Genomic DNA, 24,612 nt, shown 5'->3' with positions numbered 1-24,612 from the left:
ATAATTTTGCAAGAGATGAAAAGCTGACCCAGGGAAGTCGATCTGCTGTACAATCAATAACCACGCATTTGTTACAGAATGTGAAGAGGATCTGAGAAGAAAGGTCAAGTAGAAAGTTGGGACCACGGCAAGCACAGTGGAAAGTCACTGCTGTTTGCAAACTGAAATTACGCAGGGAAAGTGAGCAGAAAACGTCAGTAAAAAGAGAAAAACCAGTCTGTACTGCATAAAGAGAAGCACAGGTAAGACAGCATCATCTTAAATACCAAAACGTTATAATTTCACAAGGCCTGGCAGGCTTTCTTTCTGACCTTGAATATCCATAAGACTGCCTACTATTTATTTAAAATAAGCTTTTTATATTTGATATACTTTGAATGGGTTTTCAGATTCCTGCAACCAACAAGCTCCTACTAAAACAAGCTCTAATTACCTTGACTTTGTTTATTCCCCTTGCTAGTTTCAAATAACCTACAGTTCCTTACTAGTTGCTGGGTTTTAATAACCTTGTATTCAAATTGAACACCATTTGAAGTACCACACAAAGGTTTTCACAGGGAATTGTTTTAAGAGTATATCAATATTTTTTTAATCCACATATTTATACCCTCCAAAAAACTGTGGTTTTTTTCGTCCATAAAGACCCTCAATTTCTTGTGGTAAGAAACCCTAAAGGATGTCTTTTCAACTGGTTCCTAGTACCTGTTTTTATTCAATAAAATTCTTGAGTTTCCTCAAGAATTCAGGAAGATGAACGCAACTGTACTGTGGTCAATATTATAAAAGTTGCACAATAATCTAGAAAAAATCCTGACCACCAGTCAGACCAAGATTTACATATTTTCCCTACTCCAGAGTTTTAGATTACCTATTCTAAGAAACAGTACACTGTAACATGTAAAAAGTTCCCTTCTACTCTAAAATTGCAAATACATAAAAATTTCACATAATAGAGTCAAGCTAGTAATCTCCAGTTATTAACTAATACTCTGCCAGGCAGCATATCTCAAATATGGCCAAACTATGTATGTATACAATCATTTTACAATAACTTCAAAGATGCAGGATATGCCTTGTATTTTTAATCATTTCTAGCTTCTACTCAAAATTATGAGGTTATACACAAAAAGCTAAATAATATCCTCTACTGAAAATCCTTAAGTAGGGACGCACATTTTCTTTCGAGTCCTTCAATTCAATAAAGATAACCCAAACCAAATTCTTATCATTCCGTAGTGCTTTCTAAAGCCCACCGGTAAAACTCTGGATTATAAAAATATATTTGAAACTATACAAAACATTCTGATCATACCAAACTTGTAAATCTGTTTTATAATACAATGACTTCCTCTCTTTGGGGTCTGGTATTAACAACCAAGCTTACATTTTTCATACAGCCATATAAAAACATTTATCTCACCACCTGAAAATGTGTTCAGACAACCAAACTAATCAGGAGACACACCCTTCTTTCCCATGTCCCCCACCATCCCAATTATCTCTCCATAATTCCTAAGTTAACTATATGAATGATTATGTAGCTTATTCAACATTTCTTTTGAAAACTTAAAATCTAGTTTTTAAGTAAAAAAAGGAAATCACTACCAGTGCTAAATTTCATAAATCCCGAGTATTAAAAATCAAACTAATGGCATTAAAAAAAGATCTCTACTATGAAAAGCATACTAAATTTTTCTCTGACATTTTCAAAGCAGGATATGGCTTGACATTTCTCCAATGATACATCAACCAACTAGAAAGATATGGTTCCTTCAAAGAGCTTGAGGTCTATCGTACATGTTGCTATGACAGAACACACAGGGAGCAATCAGTCAATCTTGGCAAGATTGGAAAGATTTCTCAGAGTGTATGATGTCTAAATTTAAACATCCTTCTCCCTTTGTAGACAGAGAAAGGAAGATAATCAGGGAGATAGGGGTAAGGGTGGACTAGAACAGGTGGTCAGGCATATGAGAAAGCCTCAAGTAAAAGAACGTAATCAAAGAACCAAAGGTTTAATCTGTTTAGAATATAGAGAAATAGACAGAAGAGAATGTCTAAAAATAATGCAATAGTTCATTTTAAAGAACAGATTTTATTCTAAAACATTCACTCCAGCTACAGTATAGCAGTCCACTGAGGAAATAGTACACTGGCACCACAGAAAGCATTTCCAGTAATCAAGAAGAGATGATAGTGATCTAAATTTAAAAAAGTGTCAACGAGGGGCGCCTGGGTGGCTAAGTTGGTTAAGCACCTGACTGCTGATTTCAGCTCAGGTCTTGATCTCAGGATAGTAGGTTCAGGCCCTGCACTGAGCTCTGTCTACGCTGGGCATGGAGCCTACTTTAAAAAAAAAAAAAAAAGTGGCACTGAGAATAAAGAAATAAAGCTGAATCAATAGCACTGGTGGAAGAGGGAGTGTAGTGAAGAAGTAACTGAAGATTACTCCTGTTTTTCTAGAGCAGGCAAGTGAAAGAAACTACCAATTAAGTAAAAAGATAGTGTTGAATATTGGATGTACATGAAGCCAGCAATGGTTAAGTTCAATTTTAGACATGTTCCACTGAGTTTACTGTGGGGAAGGCAAATGGATATATCTTGTAAGCAGTCTGAAGCTCAAGAATAATCTGATTGGAGATATATACCTTTGGAAATCCATCAATAGAGATGGTAATTTAAGCCACAGCAGTTTGTGAGAGTATCAACAGAAAGCATGCAAAATAAGGCGGCAGTCAATAACTAAAGTATGAGCAGTACCAAAAGTTATGGCCTACCCAAAAAACCTTTCCCTTGAAAGGGCAGAGAAAGGTATATTTACATATATTAATTTGAATTACAGAAGTCAAACCATGCCATTTCTTTTTTTATAGATAAGAAAACTGACAACCACAGAAATTAAAGACATTTACCCAGCATCATATTGCCAGCTAAAAACTGTAATGGAAGGGGATTGGAGTACTCCTCAAATCTAATCCAACTTTTATAAATAATTTACAAATAAAACTTTTAAAACTATTAAGATTCTAGATTTAAATGAGACAGCATTTTAAAAATAAAAACATTATCCAGTCATGATCAGTGTCTTTTTTTTTTTCTTAAAGATTTTATTTATTTGAGAGAGAGCTCATGAGAGAGAGCACAAACAGAGGGGAGGAGCAGAGGGAGAGGGAGGAGAAGACTCCCTGCTGAGCAGGGGGCCTGATGTGGGGCTCAATTCCAGGACCCTGGGATCATGACCTGAGCCCAAGGCAGACACTTAACAGACTGAGCCACCCAGGCACCCCACCATGATTGAAGTCTTAAAAAAAACAGTACTTAAAATATTACACTTGATTCATTTAACTTCACTCTTCATATCCATATATATATTTTGAAATGTTATATTAAGAAGAAACTTTAGGTGTTGACTAGTGTTCAATGGCACTTTCTACCCTCAATACCAATAAACTATCAGCATGACCCTTTCTCTCCAACTAAAAGTTTAAACATAACAAAATAATTTCATGCTTTTATATTCTGAGAACTGTTAGTTAAAACATGAAAAAATACATATAAAATTAAGAGAAAGGATCATTTACGACAAGTGAAAAGAAGCAAACAACAACAAAAGTTGAATGAGTTCTCCAACTTAGCATAAATGGTAAAAATAGTATCAGGGAAAATAAATTTCTGCAAAACACTCGACATTTACAAGAAACTGGATTAAACTGTCAGGCATAAAAAGAGCATATTCACACTAGCTTTCTGAAATACAGTACCTCACATATGGCCTACCCAAAAAACCTGAAGGGTCTAGGAAAAATAACTAAAACCTAGCTACGTTACTCTTTCATCTCTTATGGTTACCACTTTAAACCTAAAACCTTTAAACCTCGTTTCATATCTTCTTGTGTGTCGCTTTCTCTTTTACCCACCCTCATGAACTATATTTGAACCAGTAACCCAATTTTTACTTCTGCTCAAACCATAGCAACAGTTCATCAACACAACTAAAACAATGTCAAGTCTCTTTTACCCTCATTCTTCAATTCAAATTGGTATTATTCCAATTTCTCTGACTTCAGCTTCTTAGAAAAAGAAATTGCTTAAATTAATTTTTAAGGTGTAAGTAAAAACTAGTCCTTGCTGTCACAAGAGTGTCAACAAAAAATAATTTCCAAGTGGTCAAACTTCAGGCTGGGAGTGTCATAAGAAGAAAACATACCTAGTGCATACTGAAAGTAAATCCACTTTCAGTCATGACAGAGTAACACTGAATATCCTTCTGCCACACGCAACTAAACAACTGGAGAAAATACAGAAACAATTATTGTTAGACAACATGCAGTGCAGGACTCTGATCTGCAAGAGAGAGCAAACAATGAGATAACGCACACTATGATCACACTTTCTACATGGAAGTACCATCAGTACTATGGCACAGGAAGCGGTCTTGCTGAGCAGAGAGAGAGAAAACGGAGTTTGGGGAAGTGAGGCAGCTGGAATTTGTGGGACAGAGCACCAAAGAGGAAGAAGCAAAACAGAAAAAGACAGGAAACGCCAAGTATCTGCACAGAGGTCCCATATGTGGCGTCTGCCACATACAAAGTTGCATGTGTAAAACATGAGATTCCACAGGACCAAGCAAAGAACAACTATCAAGGATTTGTACAGAACAATTATCAGTGTTTTCATGAGGCTAAAGTCCTTCAGGTTTCAACCAGCCAGAGTAAAGACCTTTTTAAATGAGAAACCAGAAAGGCCATGCCACAAGGCTAAACTAAACGTAGAATATAGGCTACTCTGGACTTCCCCTATCAGAGCTAAAAGGTAAACCTTAATAGAATCAAGCTTACTATCAAATAAATTAACTTCCTGTCAGAGCAAATTTCAATACTTTTTAAAGAAAGAGAACAAAATCCAGACCCTCAATATATTTCAAATGTCTACCATACAAATATTACTGGATACGTGAAAGTGAAATCATAACACACTACGAGAATTCTGCCTACTAGGAGTGTCCTGAACAAACTGCTCATCTGTTAGCACTTTACAAATTACTCTACATTAAAATCAGAGATTTAAGAGGAAAGCAGAAGCACCTTTCCATAATATAAAAGAAACAGTGATACACAGACCTCACTGAAGATACAGACCTCACTGAAGAGAGAAGCAGAAAAGTCACAAAACAGATCTTCTCATTGATTACTAAACATTGTAGTATCTGATGACGAGTCATCACAAAAACATATAAATGGTATAGTCTGCTTACCATTATGTAAAAACAACATTTTTGAGCCTACAAAAAAACTACTAAAATAAAGTTCCTGCAACTAAAGGCTAAGCTTCAATTAGTCTCAAATAAATGATAATTGTTTTAAATGGGTTTTATTGCTAATGAGTATTCATTGCCATATATATGAAGAAACAACTGTTGTTTCTCTATCCAGAATTTAGATACCTGGTCACTTATGTAAGACATAGCCTCTAAACCAGAAAGCAAACAAACAAGAAAACACAATTAAAACAAACATCTCCCTGCACTAATGCTTAATCTATGCATTCAAAGAGAAATTCCTCAGTCCATCACTCAAGAATCATGAGACATAATTCTAACAAGCTTGGTTATTTTGATTTCCAAGTTTAAAGAGAACCAAAAGCACTCAATTAGAAGGGAAGGCTGAGTTATCAGGGAAAGGTAGCATGATAGCACTAGTGACAACAAAATGAAAGTCAACAGAACTGAAGAAGAAAATTTAAGTCACAGAACTTCCAGAAGAACATAGAAAAGAAGCTAAGTTATCGGAACATAAAAAGCAGGAGTCCAAATCATTTAACATAAGCAAAAACAGAGATATTCCGGCAGTGATGGCAGGAAGTATCACTACATAACCTCTGCCAGGAAAAATGACCCTAAATGAAGAAAAAGTTAAATTATACTCGGGTACAAATACACTTGGATTACAACAGAGAATCACTTTTAGACATCATTCACTTCACTTGAAATAAAAGATGTTGACATTCAAAGGAAAAAACCAAGAGTTCACCGCACTGATTATTTTGGTCAATGGCATAATCCTCTTACAACCAAAAATTTTATACTAAGGACACTTATTTCCCTCTTCTCATTAAACTTTGTGCCAAACTACTGGGGCCATTCTGCCTGTTACACTCCACAGCCTTTTCCAATTAGTTGAGAAGGTACACCATGCATGAGTTTTCCCTAGTAACCTCTGACTTTAATATACTCAACTGCATTCTAAACATCCCCCAAAGTATTTTTTGCAAATTATCCAAATTATCTATTTAAATTCAAGCTATAGCAGTTTTATACCCCCAATTCGTACAGGGCAATTATTTTTCACAGACACACTAACACAATGTTCTTTAGAACAATGACCATGGAAACATTTCACCCAATGAATAGAACAGGTTACTTACCTATAATGCTAATTCTCTGACAGATAAAACCAGATAATCATGATTACAATTACAGAGCTTAAACTCGGACTAAAGAATTTTGAGAACTGAGTACCGAGTATCTGCTCCCTCAGATAACCAGGAGTAATTCCAACTATGAATTAGAATATCGGACCTCTATCTACCAGTAGTTCATCAGAATTTCAATAGGTTAACTTTAAAACCTTAATTATAAGTTAGGAAATGGGGACTGTATAATGCCACCTATGCTGTCTACTTCTGAGCTGTAGCACGTGTCATATGAGAAACTACAGGAAATCACTCTGTACCTTATGAAGCACAGTACAAATTTAACATTATTTTATCTAGGGCAGGATGACTCCTCTATTGCTTTCTAAGCAAAATCCATCCCTAGTCCTGGAGCCTTCTGGGCCCTTGAAAGAAACTTAGACAAACAGTAAAAGTAGTCTCACAGGAACTGAATTTACTACAAGACGTGATGAGTATTTTCTCTATGCAGCTTCTGAAACTGATGAAGATATCAAATGATTCACATAAGCATAGTATAAAAGGACATATCATAATTATTTAAAGTACATTAATGTTTTCAGAGAACCAAGTTTAAAAATACCATTCCTATAAATATTCTTTACTATGGCTTGAAAATTTCTTACCTAGAGACTATATGAGCAATACTCTTTTGATAAGCAGTAACTAGCTTATTCTAATACTTTCATTATCTAGAAACTTGAAAATTAGTATTAATAATCCTATCAATGAGTTAACGCTTCAGAAGACCTCAAGAATCAAAAAACTCTTAATCTGACTTTGTATCCTTTGCCTGTTTATGAAAAGTTATAAGATCTTTAAATGAAGCTATCCAAGGCCCTTCAAATAATTTACTTAAGTATTCTTATACAAAGAGAATTCAGAGAAAACTGACCAAATCACATTTTCTTTTACATATTTATTTTCTAGTGATTGCCTTGTGAATTAGGGGAAAAAGCTCCGAACATTAAAACCCATGACCTAGTATCTTCCATACCTACTCTCCCTAGAGCCAGAACTTCAAATCTGAGAGATCTGATTGAATCCTTCTGATTCAAAATCCACAAAAGGTCAATTCCCAAAGAGAAAAGGCAAATCACAGTTAAACACATGATTTCAGTCCGTCTGGCTACTTAGGCCAAAAAGAGAGTCACTAGGTATTATCTACCGCTTTAACAGAATCTTTCAACCTTGAAGACCAGAGTTTTTACATAAAATGTATTTCTTCTGATTCTCCATACACCACTCTTTAAGAAATCACATCTAATGAAATAATGCACACCTGAAATCTTGCCAGGAAAAAAAGATAATCTTCAGTTCCCCTTCTCCCTTGTTCCTAGTGGAATTCTCCATTTGGAAAAATAAATACATAAAAGCACACAATGGGTTTATGTGAATAAGAGGGATGGCATCTAGAGAGGAAACAGGGTTAAGCATCCAGAATGCCCACAACTCATTTCTCTGGCCCGATGGTCTAATTACCATGAATCAGGTCTAAGGCTAGGATTCTATATACAATATCTTTTCAAAAATTTACAAGTCATTAGATGACCCTATATGTAATACCCTTGCAAATAATACAGATAAATTATAGGCTAAATGGTAGGATAGACGGTTGCTGATTAAATAATCAATGTTAATTTAGAGCAGAGTTGCAACTGGAATGAAAAGAGCCATGTTCTCCCGGCTCCGGATAAAGAACTATGCCATGCTCAGTTTTCTGTCAATAACATATTTTTGAATCTGACCATCAGGAAGTATTCATTCCCTACTGGTAAAGATATTCATGTATAATCTAGGCAATGCCCAATTCCCAGTTTCAAAGGCAATTATCTGGAGCAATTTACTAGCATGAAGAGAATTAAGAAAGAAAAAAAAAATCTGATGGAGGTGTATGTGTACACCTGTGCGTGCAGGAGAATAATATTCCATCTACCCATTTATCTTTTTTTTTTCCCTTTATCCCAAGTGCATTTTCAAACCGAAAGAAATTAACTTGAGACTTCAAAGCACAAGACGGGTCTCATGATGCTATTTTTTACAATGACAATTTGGGTAAAAAAGCCAACATTACATCCAACCATCTCTTGGCTCTAAACAAAAAGCACAGGAATAAGGACTTTACTGAAAAGAGATTACATCTAACATGATCAAACATCCTCTCTCAATTTTCTTTAAATTATCTCTAACCAAGATGCTAACACCAAGATGCTCTAACTCTCCATCTCACTCTTCCCAATGTACGTCCGTCGGGGGAAAAAAAGTTTAAGTGAGGTGTCTAAAGGTGCTACCTTCAAAGGACTGGAAAAAGGCAAAAAAGCAAGGAGTGATTTCTTTTGCCCAAAGTCACCAAATGAGGCATTAAATTGAAAATACTGTCTTAATAAAGCACCTACTAACCAAATTCCAAAGGACTTTGTACATCCTGAGGAACCCATGAAACTATTGTTCTCAGTCTCAAAGGCTTAAGAATATGGAACATCACTCTTTAAATGTTATGGTCACTACCTTTAGACAACTGTTTTATACGTTTATCATCCCCGAGAATTATCATCAGGAGAGCTCTAACAAAAAAAGTAACATAATGAATTAATGGGAAAATATTTTCCATCAATATACCAGCTAAGCCTTAAGAGAGCATCTCTTTGCCAAAGAAACAATAAAAAGAAAAGAACAGAAATAATGAGTACCATTTTATAAAAATGCACACTTCTTGAGTTCTTGGTTTCTCTCTAACATATGCTCTACTTCTTTTGCCTGCAGATAAACAACTCTGTTTTTAAAAACTGATGCCTAATACTAATGGTAAGAACTCTATCTGAAATTGGAAAAAAACTTCACTTATTCATTTACTAAGTTTTCTACCTCAAATTGGACTTCAAATATTTCAAATACATAAAAATGCTAACCATTCTATAAAACAAATGAATAAAATGCTCAGATATAATGACCTTTCTACTAAGCCAAATATTAAAATATAATTTATCAAAAAAAGGAAAATTCAGAAAAGAAACATATGCTAAAAGGCCACCATATTACCATATATAAATCTGATCTATAATGTATGGCAAAAAATTATTATGGTCTACAACTAGGATTTGATACTTTGATCTGATACATACCAGAATCTGGCAATTGTCACAACAAGAACATTACAAAATTTTCTCAAATCAGTGTATAAAATCTGTGCTAGTAATTCAAAAGCTTACTTTGTAGGAGTAAAGGTAATTAACTCATATACGTCTTTCACTGTTGTTGATCATGGTATTCATGATAAGCACTGTTCACTGTTCATTAACGTTCCTTTCAGGATTATTCAGAGTTAGCTCCAATTCATTTGTGTTACTACCAAGAATACTTTAAAGCAAATCTAAGCAAAACTGTGATAAATTTGGGCGCTCTATTTTAAAAAGTACCTTCTTTACAAAGGTTAAGAAAATGACAGCATCTTAAGATAGCCTCCCCTTGTAATTTAGAATCAGGAGAGAGTTGTCTCAAATGCTTTATGTAAACTATACCAGAGACTAACTCGTGCTAATGTGCTAATTACAATATACAATTACTTGTCATAGTTTTTCAGTAATACCTATTTCTGCAAATCACGAAAGTCAAAGGCAATGCATAAAGTACATTTTTTTTAAATCAAAAGTTTTAACTGGAAATTAGATCAGTAACTAAGATAAAAGAGATTTATAGCCTGCCAGACTTCCCTTATCTATATGATGTCTAAGTACTCATTAATTGTTGTACACGGTCTGGAAGGCACAGACACTTCAACAAAGCTCTATAACTATAAATTCAAAGTGTATTGTGATAACTAAAGATGTTTCCATTTTACAAATTAACTGAAATGGCATAAAACTTATTAATAAACAAAAACACCATCAACCATGTTTCCACATGTCTTTTCTAATTGAGATGCGTGAAATCTCAAAACTAGAAAACCATATTGCCATTGAGAAGAATAATAAAGTTGAGTTTTAAAGTCTTTCTTTTTTGGAGTTTTTTTAAGAGTTGAGATAATCATTATGTTAAACCTAAAATTTCAGCTAAAGCATTAATCTTAGCTATAATAAAAATGCTATGAATAGACATTTATGAACAGATACTGAAAACGTGGGGAATAATAAACAAAGCAGAATTCATGGTTACCATATTTACACATACTCTTTGTTGTGTTTCAGTGCCACATGATCTGATTCAAAGTAATAAACATCAGGATCATCATCTTCTTCTTCTGTATTGTGCGGATTGGCACTCTCTTTGGCAGATGGCAAATGTCCAATATTAAGTCTTGCCTCTGAGGGTGGCTTACTTAGTCCTTCACTCCCATAATTTTCAGAGTCACAAAATACTCCTTTTTCATTCTGAGAAATTTCATCAGGATTTGTGGGAGATTCACTTATGTTATCACTAACAGTTGCATTTGTTTCATTGGGACTAAGATTATTCTCCTCAAATTGTCCATTTTCTCTGCAAGGAGAACTGTTTTTAGTGGGACTACCTCTGGTAGGGGCCGCCCTTCGTGGTGAAGTTCTCAGAGTATATCGATGTTCTTGAGGCTCTGATAAAGACATCATTTGAGCTGAAACACAGTCTAGAACAGAAGATGATTCTGGGTCTCCAGAGACTGGCATACTCTCAAGACTTGTGTCCAGGGCGTTACTGGTGTTTTCATTACACTGCTCTTTTGAGGCACTGCTATCTCCCACCACATCTACTTCCTCCTCAGAATCCCTTAAGGATGACTGAATTTCAGAAAAGGGGCCTGTAGCTGGCTCAGTAGTCAGCTGATTAACATGTTCCACAGGCAGGCAGGCAGTTACTATTTTGTGGTCCTCCAACTTGACCTGCACTTCTGAATTTGTGCAAGGCACGTTATGGTCTATATAACTGTCCTCCTTCCTACTATCAAGGAACATTGAAGTGTGGGTATCCGAATCCCCATTTTCAGCTACTGACTTTTCCTGCAACACATATGAACCAGTGCTATTTTGTTTAGTGTTCCCATCAGGCTGACAGTCATCACAGTTTATAACAGCTGAATCACTGTCATCAACACCATTGACAGCCAAATAGCCTGTGATTTCTTCAACTACTGCAGAATTAAGTGGCCCTTCCTCACTGACATTCACCTTTTTAATTTCCCTTTTCTCACAATCATCCAGTATAAGACATCGACAAGCTCGTTTAGTCCCTTGAAAATCTGCATCATTGTCCACTACTGTATTCCTCTGTTCTACTGACTCCTTGTCTGATTTTATAGGTGAATCTTCTTCTGAACTGTTTGGTGCTTCAGATCTAAGACAACGCTTAATTCTTTTTAAAACTGGTGAAACAGGTTCTGTTTGCCTTCTCTCACAATTTTCTACAGCCTGCCTTTCTACGTTATCTTTTTCTGAAGAAGAAAGTCCTCTTTTCCTAGGGCTTACCCATGATTCTCGAGTACTTTGCTGTTTTAAATCAGTAGTTCTTCCATTATTATTTCCTTTCTGAATCTGCACAGGCTCTGGTCTCTTCTTTGGTGATCTTGATCGTACTTGAGAATGAGAAGAGATTTCTTCAGGGTGAGCAATGCTACGATTCCTTAAAGTTCTACCACAAAAAGATTCATCCAAGCCGTTTAACCCCACTGTTGATCTTGTAACACGAGTAGATCGGGAAGCAGCCATACTATGGCAAGTCCCTACAATACGGTCATCATGATCCACTCATTGGGAAACCTTCAAAAATGTAAACAAAATAATGAGAAAAAGGTAATAGTTAATATACCTAAAACAAAAGCATAACGCTATTAACTTTTAAATCCAAGTATAGCCAATATTAATAAATTACATGATATAATTTATTTTATTAACATTTCTAAAAATGATATTAATAATAGCTAACAATTACATGACACTTAATATGTTCCGGGAATTGTTCTATATGCTTTACATACATTAACTCACTTAAGTCTCACAACAATTAAGATAGGTGCTATTATCATCCCTACTTTACAAATGAGGAGGCTGAGGTTATCTGTATTGTTTAAGTAATCTGTCCAAAGCCACACTCCTAAGTGGCAGGGCAGGGCTCTAGAAACCATGCCCTTAACCTGCCTTGCTGTGTATCTGCCTCTCAGATATACAGGCACAAAGGGCCCAGAAAAGATTTCCCTGAAAGACAGGATTTCATCTTCATTATTAAAATAATACCCTTGAATGTATACAGCAATTATCACAAAAACTATCCTAATCATATCTTATGTTTTCTCAAAACATTCCTGGGAGGTAAAGTGGTAGGCTCTGCTCTTTTTAATTCACTTTACTAAAATGAGTTTTTGGTCAAATCCTTCGGTAATAAACTATGTAACATCAAAAAATTTCAGTTGCAGATGGGGCGCCTGGGTGGCACAGCATTTGGGTGTCTGCCTTCGGCTCAGGGCGTGATCCCAGCGTTGTGGGATCAAGCCCCACATCAGGCTCCTCCGCTATGAGCCTGCTTCTTCCTCTCCCACTCCCCCTGCTTGTGTTCCCTCTCTCACTGGCTGTCTCTATCTGTGTTAAATAAATAAATAAATCTTTAAAAAAAAAAAAATTTCAGTTGCAGAAGAGTTTTTGTAATCAAGCATATCAACAGATACCACAATCCTAGCTTGCAATAGCTAAAAGCAAAACAGAGCAAAACCAAATCTCCCTAGTCTTTAGAAGTACAGCCATAAACTAGCAAATGAAAGGAAGTATTCTGAAGAGGATGGAAGAAAAAGGAAAAGCAGCCCCCAAAGCAAATATTACATCTAAGAAATCAGGACTACATATATAACCCCATCCTCTCCTTTGAACTCCTGTGTATGTTTATGCCACAGTTTTAACACATGTTGGGAGATGAGCTGGTTTTCTGGTGTGGATGTTCAGTGTTTCTAAGATACAAATGCAAGGGAAATTGAAAAATGTCCTGATTGATCCATCTGGATAAACTCTGAGTGGTTATTATTTTCTAAAGATTCTCCCATAAAGCAGAAAAAAGGAGCTATTACCATTTCAAGTATCCATTCTTCTCTTCTTCTGTTTAGCTTTCACAAGATAATTTGCCACTCCACTGCTTAACTTCCAAATGGGGTGTAGGATGGATAGAGAAAAAGGCCAACAATGGCGGTAGTAGGTAAGTTCATAGTACCCTGTCACTTCCCTTTGCCATGCCTTCCCACGGTCTCCTTCTCATATAAACCCTCCAAATGCCATTCTACCCCTTCCCCTGCAAACCAAATATAATCTCTCCTTTGCCTCAACTAGAAGTGTCTAACAGTAGAGAGGTTATGAAGAACTACAGAAGCCATAGCAACATGCTGCCACAAACAAAAAAAAGAAACATTAAAGGGAACTGTCTTCCTGTTTCTGCCTGCTGACAACTGAATTTAAGTTTCCTAAAAAATATGTAAGTTTATTGAGTTTAGTTTTGTTTCAGAGTAAGGCATACTTTTCAATTTTTAATTAACAATTTTTGAAAATCTTACAAGACTCACAAAACCATCCCTGGGATCAGAGTATGATAATTTGTTTAGAGAATTCTACAGCCACCTCATGAACAACAAGTACAAGACACCAATCAGAACTTAGAAATACATTTCACATAGTTAACTTTTACTATTTTGGGATTCACTAGAGGGATGTGACATGTAATTCTCTTCTGCTTAAATCTTGTCATGAAGATTACAGTTTATTTTAAATCACGGGCAATAAATACTGAATGTCCCATAAATACCCATTTTTAATTACAAAAAATTTAAGTTAAATTTCAAATGATATTTCAAAAAAGCACAAACTAAAGAATATTAAAATCACTTTATTTGTTTTGTATACCCAAATCTGGAACTCGCAAATCTGAAGGTTACTGATTTTTAAATATTAATTACCTATGCAAATACATAAAAGAAACATAATTTTAAACTTTACTTACAAAATCTAATGCCAATATATTTAATGCTAATTTAATTATATTCATAATTTGTTATTCAAAAAATGATTATATTCATAATTTATGTCTCGAAAATAAAACTGGCAATAGTAATATTTTATAAACACACAAAAACTCTTTACTTTTTAAAATGTGATGCCAATTAAGGGCATATAAACCTCAAGGATTCCAGTAACAGGCACCCCTAGCCCTTCTTTTCTTTCCATACCAATCTAAATGAAAGCAAAATCTCTGCCTTGTCATTCTACATAACAGATAAAATTATAAAACACCACCCATAATGAGGGCCTATTTCTTCACTATTCCAGTGATCCAAACACTGATTAATATGAAAGATGAAACCTCTTTTTGTTTCCTCTGATCCCTAAAAAGCATTTTTATTCCATTCATCAACCACAATAAAGTCCGTTTTAGTACAGTTCTCAAATCCTGTGCTACTGAACCATCTTTAAAGCGCACCTGTTTTATACAAGGACACTTTTGGTACCTCAAACTCTCGCAACTCAAGAGCCAGCATTATGGCATCTCTTGGAAGCTCACTAGAAATGCACAATATCAGGCCCTGCCCCAGACCTACCAGTTAATCAGATTCCCAGTTGATTTATATGTCTATCAGGATTTGAGAAGCACTGACTTAGACTGCTACATCCAGACAGTATTCTTTTAAAATAATATAGTCATCAGGTTCAAACTAAATTAGACCTATTTATAATATAACCTTTAATTCCTTACTTGATTCTAGTAATAAAAATTTATAAATAAAGTCATGATTACTTTGGCTAAAGTAGTACCAAAGAGAGGACTCAATCTCTTGACTGACATTAACATATTGCATGTACTTAAAGTAATAAATTGGTAAAAATTCTGAAGATTAAATGAAATTGAAACACTCTTTCCTCTGATATTGCTTTCTTCTAACCTTTTTCTTCATCTTTTCTATTTTGAATAGGCATACATAAAGGCACGTACTTTCTACAGTTATCCAACAAACAGAGTGCAAATTTCAGTTACCAAAAAGGAGCTAAAACTGTCCTGATTATCTCAACCAAGTCTCAATGTTGTTTTGCCATGCTTAGCTAAGTGTTATAGACTAAAGTAGCTGTCTTCCTCATTTTAGCTGAATACAGTTACTCAAGAAATTCAGCAAAGAGCTTTAGAGCACAAAATTATATTCCTGCTAAAAATTAAATTACTAAGGGAAGAGAAAGGAACTTATTTACAAACTAAGTATCTCAGAAAATACCCTTGCTACTTAATTTCAACCTGTCAATTCACATTAAGCCCCAAATCCTACCTATAATTCTAATATCTCACCCATGCTGTTGAACTATCCTCCCCCAAATCTAAATCTACTTTTACTTCAAATCTAACTGTAGGATTCTGAAACAGTATCATAAATGTCTAGCCCCTGTGATCCCATCTGCAGAATTGCATCAATATGAACTAAAAGGAATAATAATCCTTAAACTAAAATGGTCCACCTTATGAAACACTACTCTAGCTATCACCTTTACTTATGCGAAAGAAATCTCAGAAACATTTTTCAAAGATAATGCCTAAAACCTTTTGCTCCACTATAATTACTAAAGTAGTATGGTTTATTTTGGGAATTGAGGGACTGGCAATCGTCCATTAACATCAACGTTCTAGCCGATATTTATTATCACAATATTTAATTTTATTAATTGAACAATTTTAAGGAAACTAGTCATGATACCATATCAAACCAAAGTGAAAAGCAAAAAGAGCAAGAGCAACTGGAAAGTGTAACCAATATGATTCTTCTACCTAGAACATAAACATGAGTTGCTTAGTAACGGTTCAGACTATCCTTGTCATACAATTCTTTTAAGACAAATTTCTTCAGTTGAGCACTTACCACTATCAGGTTAAAAGCAGGAGAGTGAAATGTGGGGACCCACCTATGCAATCCAACTTAAAGTTCTTAATATTCGTGTTTTGAAGCTATGAATTCTATTATGTACTGCCTTATATAAAGGGATCTCTTCTTTCTTCCCCCATTAAGAGAGACAGATATATGATAGATAGGTAACACAGATACACAGACAGAAAGCTGAATGAATATATACTTTAAAAGAAAATTGGGGAGAAGTAGAAAAGGAATTTCATAATGGCCCTTGAATCAAAAATACCCAGGGTGTCAAAGACAGGTATAATGCTCTAGAGATTCCAAAGTACTTAGTCACTTCATTTATACCCCTGTTGGGAAGAGTAGGAAAATATTTCATCCCTAACCCATTCCCTATAGCTCCATACTCTTATGAACTACCAGCCAGACTGCACAATATGCCATGCAGAAGTACAGAATAAGTCAACCCTCCCACAAAAAATAACAAACTACAGTTGTCTTCACCACTGCAAAACTAAATAACTTACCTGTACAACCAAAGATCTATCATTGTGGAAATATTATCTCTTTTCCTTATATCCTGAAGGAGCTGGAGCTATGATCTAGAATAGAGCTTAAGCATCAGGGTTTCAGACTCTCAGCTTCAGCCATGGAGAATACTAGAACCTCTTAAATTCCTTTCTTTAAAATAAAATAAGAAAAAAAAATTAAAGAAACAAATTAACCTATGCTAACAGATTTATCCCTTCTATAAGAGGAAACAGCAGATAACAGAATTATCTATTCACAGTAACATCTTTGATACTTCTTAGTAACTCTGTAGCCTCAGAGATACCAAGAAACTAGAAAAGAATTTTTAAAAACCAACACAAACAAACCGAAAAGACCTTGAAATATACTGAATCCTCATAACAACTCATTATTAGTTTGCATCAAAATGTGACTCCATTCTTCTCTATAGTCTATGGACAATATTTTTTTGAGGTGACCCAAAGACTGCCTTTGATAAAATTTCTGATACACAATTTATAATCTCTTACTCTTATTCTGGACGCCGTCCCAAAATTTGGCCTTCAAGTATTCAAAACTAGGGACTGAACAACAAAAATAATTTAAGTTATGCACACCAAAGAATCAACTAAGTCTTCAAATATCTGTATGATAAGCCAAATGATTACTAAAATGCCTTAGCACTCTATCATGAAGAAAAATTTCTACTATTTTTGGTGTATGGATTTTCAACTAGGACAAACAGTACGGATTTTCTGCTTTTAGTGCCCAATTGGCCAGATATTTTAATTAATCTAAGTATACTCCATTTCTTTGATAGTCTCATTAATTAAGAGTTTTACTTTATAATAATGTATATATGATATCCTTCTCAGAGAATCTGGCTAAATGGTTACCGTAAGGGCCCATTTGGAAACAAGGAGGAACACCAGGAAAAAGACTAGTGATGTTTATGATGCAGACTGTCATTTTATTATAAACATGAAAGTAAATATTCTAAAAGTAGATATTCTAAAAGATTTTCACAGTGAAGGATTACAACTTTAAAACTGACGCAGTTAACAAACCTTGTAAACTAGAGTTACTGCCTAGTAAAAATAAAAAGATTACAGTTTAGTCAGCTAGGAGATCAGTACTCATATCTAATATCAAGAGATGCAACCTCTCCCAAATATGGCCTGTAAATTCTTGAAAAATACAAGGTAGGAAAATTGTCTAAATGAAATCATTTAATACTACATTAAGAAATATTCTAAATTAACGTAAGGAAGGTGGCACAGTGTAAAAATGATCCCACAAAAAGTAACCCTTGCCTTGAAAATTCATTCATCTTACAACAAAGATTCCAACTGCCAACTCCTTAATACCCAACCTCGAAAGCCTTTCATAAACATGGCAAAACATTACAATCTATAGTATGTGGAGGGGGTGGCAAACATCAGGGGCAGAGGATCCACAATTTAAGATGTGTCTCTGTGTACACATGGACATGCCCATTCTAGACTTTATTCCAGTTCCAGTCACCCACCCTCTACCCACTGTGGATTGGGTTTACTATAGGAACCTCATTCATTATGATATTTACCAGGCAAGGATATCTGTTAACTCTCATTTTCACAGAAGAACTGATACTTACAGCTGAGTTCTACCAGTATTAAGATAGACAGGATCACCCAGATGTGTTTCTTAAAAGCCTGATACACTGAAAAAGAAACTTCAATTACTTCTACTAACTAAAACCCACTTGGCCTTAATTAAGTTTACATTTTTTTCTTACCTTTTTAAAAGTGTTTTTCGCCTAGTATTTGATTCCCAAGCGTCTGTATTTATCTGTCATCACTGTTAATGTCCATGTTACATTGAGACTTCAGGTATTAATTATTTACATGGATGTACTAGCACAACTTGATATCTGTGAAGGGAAACCACAATATAGTCACTATGGATGTGTTACTGTTTACAGATATGTGGACAAAAGTGATATTTCTAAACACTTAGATAACACACTGCATTCTCTACTAACCTGCACAAGTAATTCCTTGTATTAGGCTACAAAATATGTGCTCTCTTCAATAGACTAAGATGATTTGCTAACACTCTTACAAATGCTTCTCAGAGTACCCACATAAAATGTTTCAAAATTTAATTCTAAATTAAAATTCTGACAAATTTGAGAGCTCCACAGATTCCTTTTCTGACTACCAATGTATACATAGCTCATTTTTGATTGCTCGGGCATTAATGGAAAAGTATTTTGTGTGCTTGTGTTTCACAATAATATTAGGAAATAAACCTACAATGGTTAAAAATGCAGTAAAAAAGATCATGACTTTCTCTTAAATGTGACTTTAAAACATTCCATGTCTTTTAAAGTAATGATTGTGTCTTGTTTAGATTATCCCTCTCTGAATAATTTGTGAACATTATTTTGGCAGTAAAAAGAAAAATGTGATGAAATAAATCAAGATGTAGCTATCCAAACGTTCCCTAAAAGTAAGCTTCTTAAAAATATAACAGGGTTATAGATTACAACTCTGAGAAACACATCAATGTGCTTATAATCATAACAAAAAGCAATATATAAAACTTTAAGTCATTTCAACCTAAAAGTTTATTAGTAGAAAAACATGAGCTACCAAAAAACTCACTCATATGTATCACAGAAACCTCTGAATGGCATTCTAAAATGATTTACCATTGTGTGCCATTCCAAATTCCTATATGATAAAAAGAAAAAGCAAAAGATCTACAAAGAATCTACACAGATAGCCAGAGTGCCTGGGTGGCTCAGCTGATTGGGTGTCCAACTCTTGATTTTGTGAGGTCAAGTCCCAAGATGGGCTTCATGCTGGGCGTGGAGACTGTTTGGAATTCTCTTTCTCCCTCTCCCTCTGCCCCTCTGGTACTTGATGGGACACACGAGCATTCTCTCTCAAAAATGGAAAAAGGGAGGGAGGGAGGGAAGGAGGCAGCAAGGAAGGAAGCTAGGTAGATGAAGATAGCCTCACACCTGGTTTGCGAATAAAATTTGATACTGGAGATGCCAACCTGCCAGATCTTACCAGTGAAAAGTTTCATTATAATAGAGTAGAAACTAATATAATGTTATGTCAATTATGTTTCAATTAAAAAAAAAGAGAGTAAGACAACAGAATAGTGTTTAAGAAACACTGATATCTATCATCAAGCACTTAAAACAAGTCTGTTCATTTGTTTACTAATGTTAAACAATGTCATAAAAAATTAACACTATTAGTGTAAACACTAACATCATAAGTATTTCCAAATTTAAAAGTTGCTATAAATTCTCTTGTAACAAGCAAACTAAACTAGCCAAAATTCTTATCTTCCTTACACCCCATTCTTTGTTTCCTTCACTATACATTTCAAATGGAGCAGATAAACTACTTTGATTTGTGACAGCTACAGTAATTTTTTATTTGAAATATTTAACTATAGTAACTTACAGAAATTTTTAAAACTTAGCTATTTTGTCTTTTAAAAGCATACAAAATGGAAAACAAACCATTTAAATCCTATTTTGAAGGGCTTCGTATTTATTCCTTGCTACAGAACTTTGCTTGTTTTCACATACTAATAAAATCAACGGACTATTCAAGAATTCCAAAGGCAAATCCAAAACCAATCTTGACTGAAAAGAATTACTTTTCCTACTATTTGCAGTCTAACACTGGTGCTACTGTGCTAAATAGATTACAGGATCTAAGATTCATGGCACATATGAAATCACTTCAAAAGACTACAGAAAATCCCACTAGAAAATATTACCAGTTCTACTGATAAAACAAAGTTATAAGCTATACAACTTACTATAAAAGTAAAACTGTGGCGTCTAAACTAAATGCAACCTAAATTATAATACACTGAAACTTTTTTTCAGTTTTATAGAACCTTGGAAAAAATTCAAAACAAAAGTTATATATAGATTCATACTAGTACCCAATTCTTCAGTTGTTATAAGTGAAAATATTGATTGTGCATTATACCCTGTCTTTAAATGATTTTAAAAGAAACAAAGACATTCAAAGACAGCTGTAAAAAGCATTAAGATAATGGTCAGGGACAGAAACACCTTTGCTATGCAATTAAACTTATCACACTCAATTGCTACAGAGAACTAAACCAAATATTTGGTACAAAGTATAAAAAAGAAGAGCACACTTTCCTGGCTCCCTAAGTTGTTTGGAACCACAGTTTCAGTGTCTTGGATGCCTTCAAAAGATTTTAGAGATAAGCCTACATTTCACAGTCAAAAGAAAGGTAGCAGAAGAATCAGGTTTGATAGGAGGAGACAGAAACATGACTCCCGGGGCACCTGGGTGGCTCAGTCGTGCCTTCGGCTCTGGTCATGATCCCAGCGTTCTGGGATCAAGCCTGCATCAGGCTCCCTGCTCAGCGGGAAGCGTGCTTCTCCCTCTCCCCCTCCCCCTCCTTGTGTTACCTCTCTCACTGCCTGTCAAATAAATAAAAATAAAATCTTAAAAAAAAAAAAAAAAGAAACATGACTCCCTACCATCAAAAATAACTAAAAACTATCTGACCATGAGTAAGCCACTTTGCTCTTCTGTGCTTCATTCCCTCATCTATAAAACAGGAGTACTCTTCAGGGTTACTCTGAAGTTCAGAAGAGATTAGGTCTGTGAAGTACTTTAGCTTACTGGTTTTCAAACACTAGTGGGCCTAAGAAATTCCTGAACCCAACCACCCCAGAAATTCAGATTCAGTAGTTCTGGATACACATGCATAAATCTACATCTTTAAATAAGCACTTCAGGTCATTCCAACATAGGGGCTCCCCAAGGATATGGATCATACTTTGAAAAAAATTATATCAGTTTCTTCTGATGCTTTAGTGTTCATAAACATTACCTTAGGTACCTGTTTAAAATGCACTTTTCTAGGGGTGCCTGGCTAGTTCAGTCAGTGGAGCAAGTGACTTTTGATCGCGGGGTTGTGGGTTCAAGCCCCACGTTAGGAGTAGAGACTACTTAAAAATAAAATTTTTAGGGGCACTTGGATGACTCAGTTAACCGTCGGACTCTTGATTTCAATCTCAGGTCATGATCTCAGAGTTGTGGGGTTGCGCCCTATGCCAAGCTCTGCACTCAGCAGGGAGTCTGCTTGAGATTTTCTCTCCCTCTCCTCTGGCCCTGCCCCCAATGCTCGAGTGTGCTCTCTCTAAAACAAATAACTACATCTTTTTTAAAAAATAAAATAAAATCTTTAAATAAAATAAACTGCAAATTTCTAAGCCTCATCCTTAGAAATTCAGATTCAATAAACTTGGGGCAGGGCACAGAATCTTCATTTTACCAAATACCACAGGTGATTCAGATGCAAACAGCTCATGATCCATCCTTTTAGAAACCCTGTACTCGATTCTTTCCCCTACATATCTCCCATATTGTACCCCACCTCTGTAGTATCAACATCCAAGACCAATCTTAGGCTTCCATCATTCACTTAAACTAACTCACCTGCCTTGTAATTGGTCTTTCTACTTTAAGTCTCATCCCTTATAAATGCATGTTCTACAGAGTGATCTAAAATGCACACTTACCTAAAACACTTCCAAGGAACTTCCACTTTTGGCCAAGTAACAGGAATGAGATTTATGCTGCCACCCAAAACAACTAAAAATCTGAACAATAAGTATGAAAACATTTTTTTTCAGACACTGGAAACCAGACAATGTAACACAGAACAGTGATCAATGAAAGAGGAGAAACAAATGAGGCGAAGCTTATAATTGCTCCAGCTTACTGATGAGAGAGTTTCCAGACTACAGAGTGTGGAGGGTAATCGCTCCCAGACAAAGTTTAACAGTCTCCCCGAGTGAAAAAGATGAACTGAGTAGTTTAGGGAGGCCAAAGTAACGAGGATCCCCAGAACATCAAAAGATCTACAGAAATATCCCTCAAGTCTTGAGCTGAGTACTGATCAGTGTGCACGTCCAAGGCCTGGAAAAGGCCTGGAAAACCATCCATAAGGAATACAGAATGATATCCATAACCGGGGGTATGCTGGAAAATTTTAAGGACGAGGAGCAGTTAGCAGTTTGTAGTTCCTGGTTTATAGGGTTACCAATGTCTGTGGTATGAATATTCCCACCTGCAGCCAATTTCAAGCTATTAACTATCACTGAGTGCTAAGTTAGAAAAAGATACATGGTAGCACATCAAACATTATATAGTATTTCTACCATAGAGATACAATAGATGTAAATTACCACCTGAGCACAAAGATCATAATATGTAATAATAAAGAGATAATGAGTTTTGAGGTATCATCCTTTGTTCTTAATGTAATGGATTTAATTATAACATATACAATTTAATTCTATTAAGAATTAAACCAGCTCAGGGGCTCCTGGCTGGCTCAGTCAGTGGAACATGCAACTCTTGATTTCAAGGTTCTGGGTTCGAGCCCCAAGTTAAGTGCAGAGATTACTTAAAAATGAAATTTAAAAAAAAAAAAAAAGGAAGAATTAAACCAGCTCAAAAACTTCCTAACATTTTAGCAAATAGTTCTCACAAGCTCCAGCATACCACTGTCCATGGCTCATACTGCCCACAGTTCACCCAGGACAGCAATAGTCTGTATACCTTCCAGGCAGAGCAGAAAACTTTCTAATTCACAGGATATCAAGTACAGTGCTCAGAGGGTCAATGCCTCAGTAGTGGAACAAAATGAGCTCTAAAGACTACTCTGGTAGTCTAAACAGAATAAAAGTAAGCCTTAAAAATAATAATAATAATAATGCCATTCCCAAGGAACTTAACTGTGTCCTAAAACAAAGCTCAAGAATATTCATAGTAATACAAAAAATTTCGGCACCAAACAAGGTAAAATTGACAATGCCTGGCATCCAATCAAAAATCAGCAGACATGTAAAGGAGGAAAATACCAGTCATAATGAGAAAAATAATCAACTGACCCATGCATGACAGATCTACTAGACAAGTACATTAAACTAGTTATTATAAGTGTAGTTCCTATGTTCAAAAAGGTAGATAGAAAGATTAAGCATGTTAGGTAGAGGTATGAAAGACTTTTTTGAAATTTGATTGTTTTAATAACAATCTGCTACCTTTGTGATTGCTGTAATAAAAAAATGCTGGTTGGGATTAACAGGAGATTAGACACTGCAAAGAACATGTGTCAATGAACATGAAGACAAAGCAACAGGCACTCTACAAAACAAAATAGAGGAAAACAAGACTGAAGGAAAAAAGGCATAAACAAACTGTGGGACAACATCAAGTATCCCAGTACATGGGTAATCAGAGTACCCAAAAGAAGTAGGAAAGGGGCACCTGGGTGGTTCAGTCGGTTAAAGCGTGTGACTCTTGGTTCTGGCTCAGGTCATGATCTCAGGGTCCTGGAATTCAGTCCCACGTGGGGCTCTCCTTTCAGTGGGGAGTCTGCTTAAGGATTCTCTCTCTCTCCCTTTCCCTCTGCCCCTCCCCCTGCTTACCTGTGTGCACACATTCGTGCTCTCTAAAAACTAAATAAATCTAAAAAATATAAAATAAAAAAAACAGAAGTAGGGAAAAAGTGTCGGAAAACTTTGAGGGGTGATGCTATGTTCATTAGCTTGACTGTAGTGATGACTGCACAAGGTATACGTGTACGAAAACACATCAAACTGCATATTTTAAATTACTGTGTCCAGTAAATTACTCTTCAATAAAGCTATTCCAAAATAAACTCCCAAAATAAAACATCTTTCTGGGAATACAAGTTAAAATCTTTAATTTCTTTTTTTTTTTTTTTTTTTTTTTTTTTTTTTTTAAAGATTTTAT

The 24,612-nt window shown here is 35.3% G+C and overlaps 1 protein-coding gene across 6 annotated transcripts in view; it reads right to left on the bottom strand.

Annotated features, from left to right (window-relative positions):
* Positions 1 to 24,612, bottom strand: part of ZZZ3 (zinc finger ZZ-type containing 3) — a 97,305-nt gene that overhangs the window by 43,177 nt on the left and 29,516 nt on the right. For 2 of the 6 annotated variants that reach the window (XM_057310543.1, XM_048220422.2), the window contains exons 1-4: positions 18,564 to 18,698; positions 18,423 to 18,488; positions 16,804 to 16,957; positions 10,618 to 12,173 (exon numbers count right to left, since the gene is read on the bottom strand). In XM_057310543.1, the coding sequence (XP_057166526.1) occupies positions 10,618 to 12,122 (1,505 nt within the window). In that variant the 5' untranslated portion in view covers positions 12,123 to 12,173; positions 16,804 to 16,957; positions 18,423 to 18,488; positions 18,564 to 18,698. Of the gene's footprint in view, positions 1 to 10,617; positions 12,174 to 16,803; positions 16,958 to 17,316; positions 17,371 to 18,422; positions 18,489 to 18,563; positions 18,699 to 24,612 lie in introns of those variants that run through there. The other 4 variants (XM_044383726.3, XM_057310545.1, XM_057310544.1 and 1 more) reach the window with 4 other exon arrangements.

This window comes from Ursus arctos, unplaced genomic scaffold, assembly GCF_023065955.2.
Source record: "Ursus arctos isolate Adak ecotype North America unplaced genomic scaffold, UrsArc2.0 scaffold_12, whole genome shotgun sequence".
Taxonomy (NCBI): Eukaryota; Metazoa; Chordata; class Mammalia; order Carnivora; family Ursidae; genus Ursus; species Ursus arctos.
This window is presented reverse-complemented; position numbering and strand designations above follow the sequence as displayed.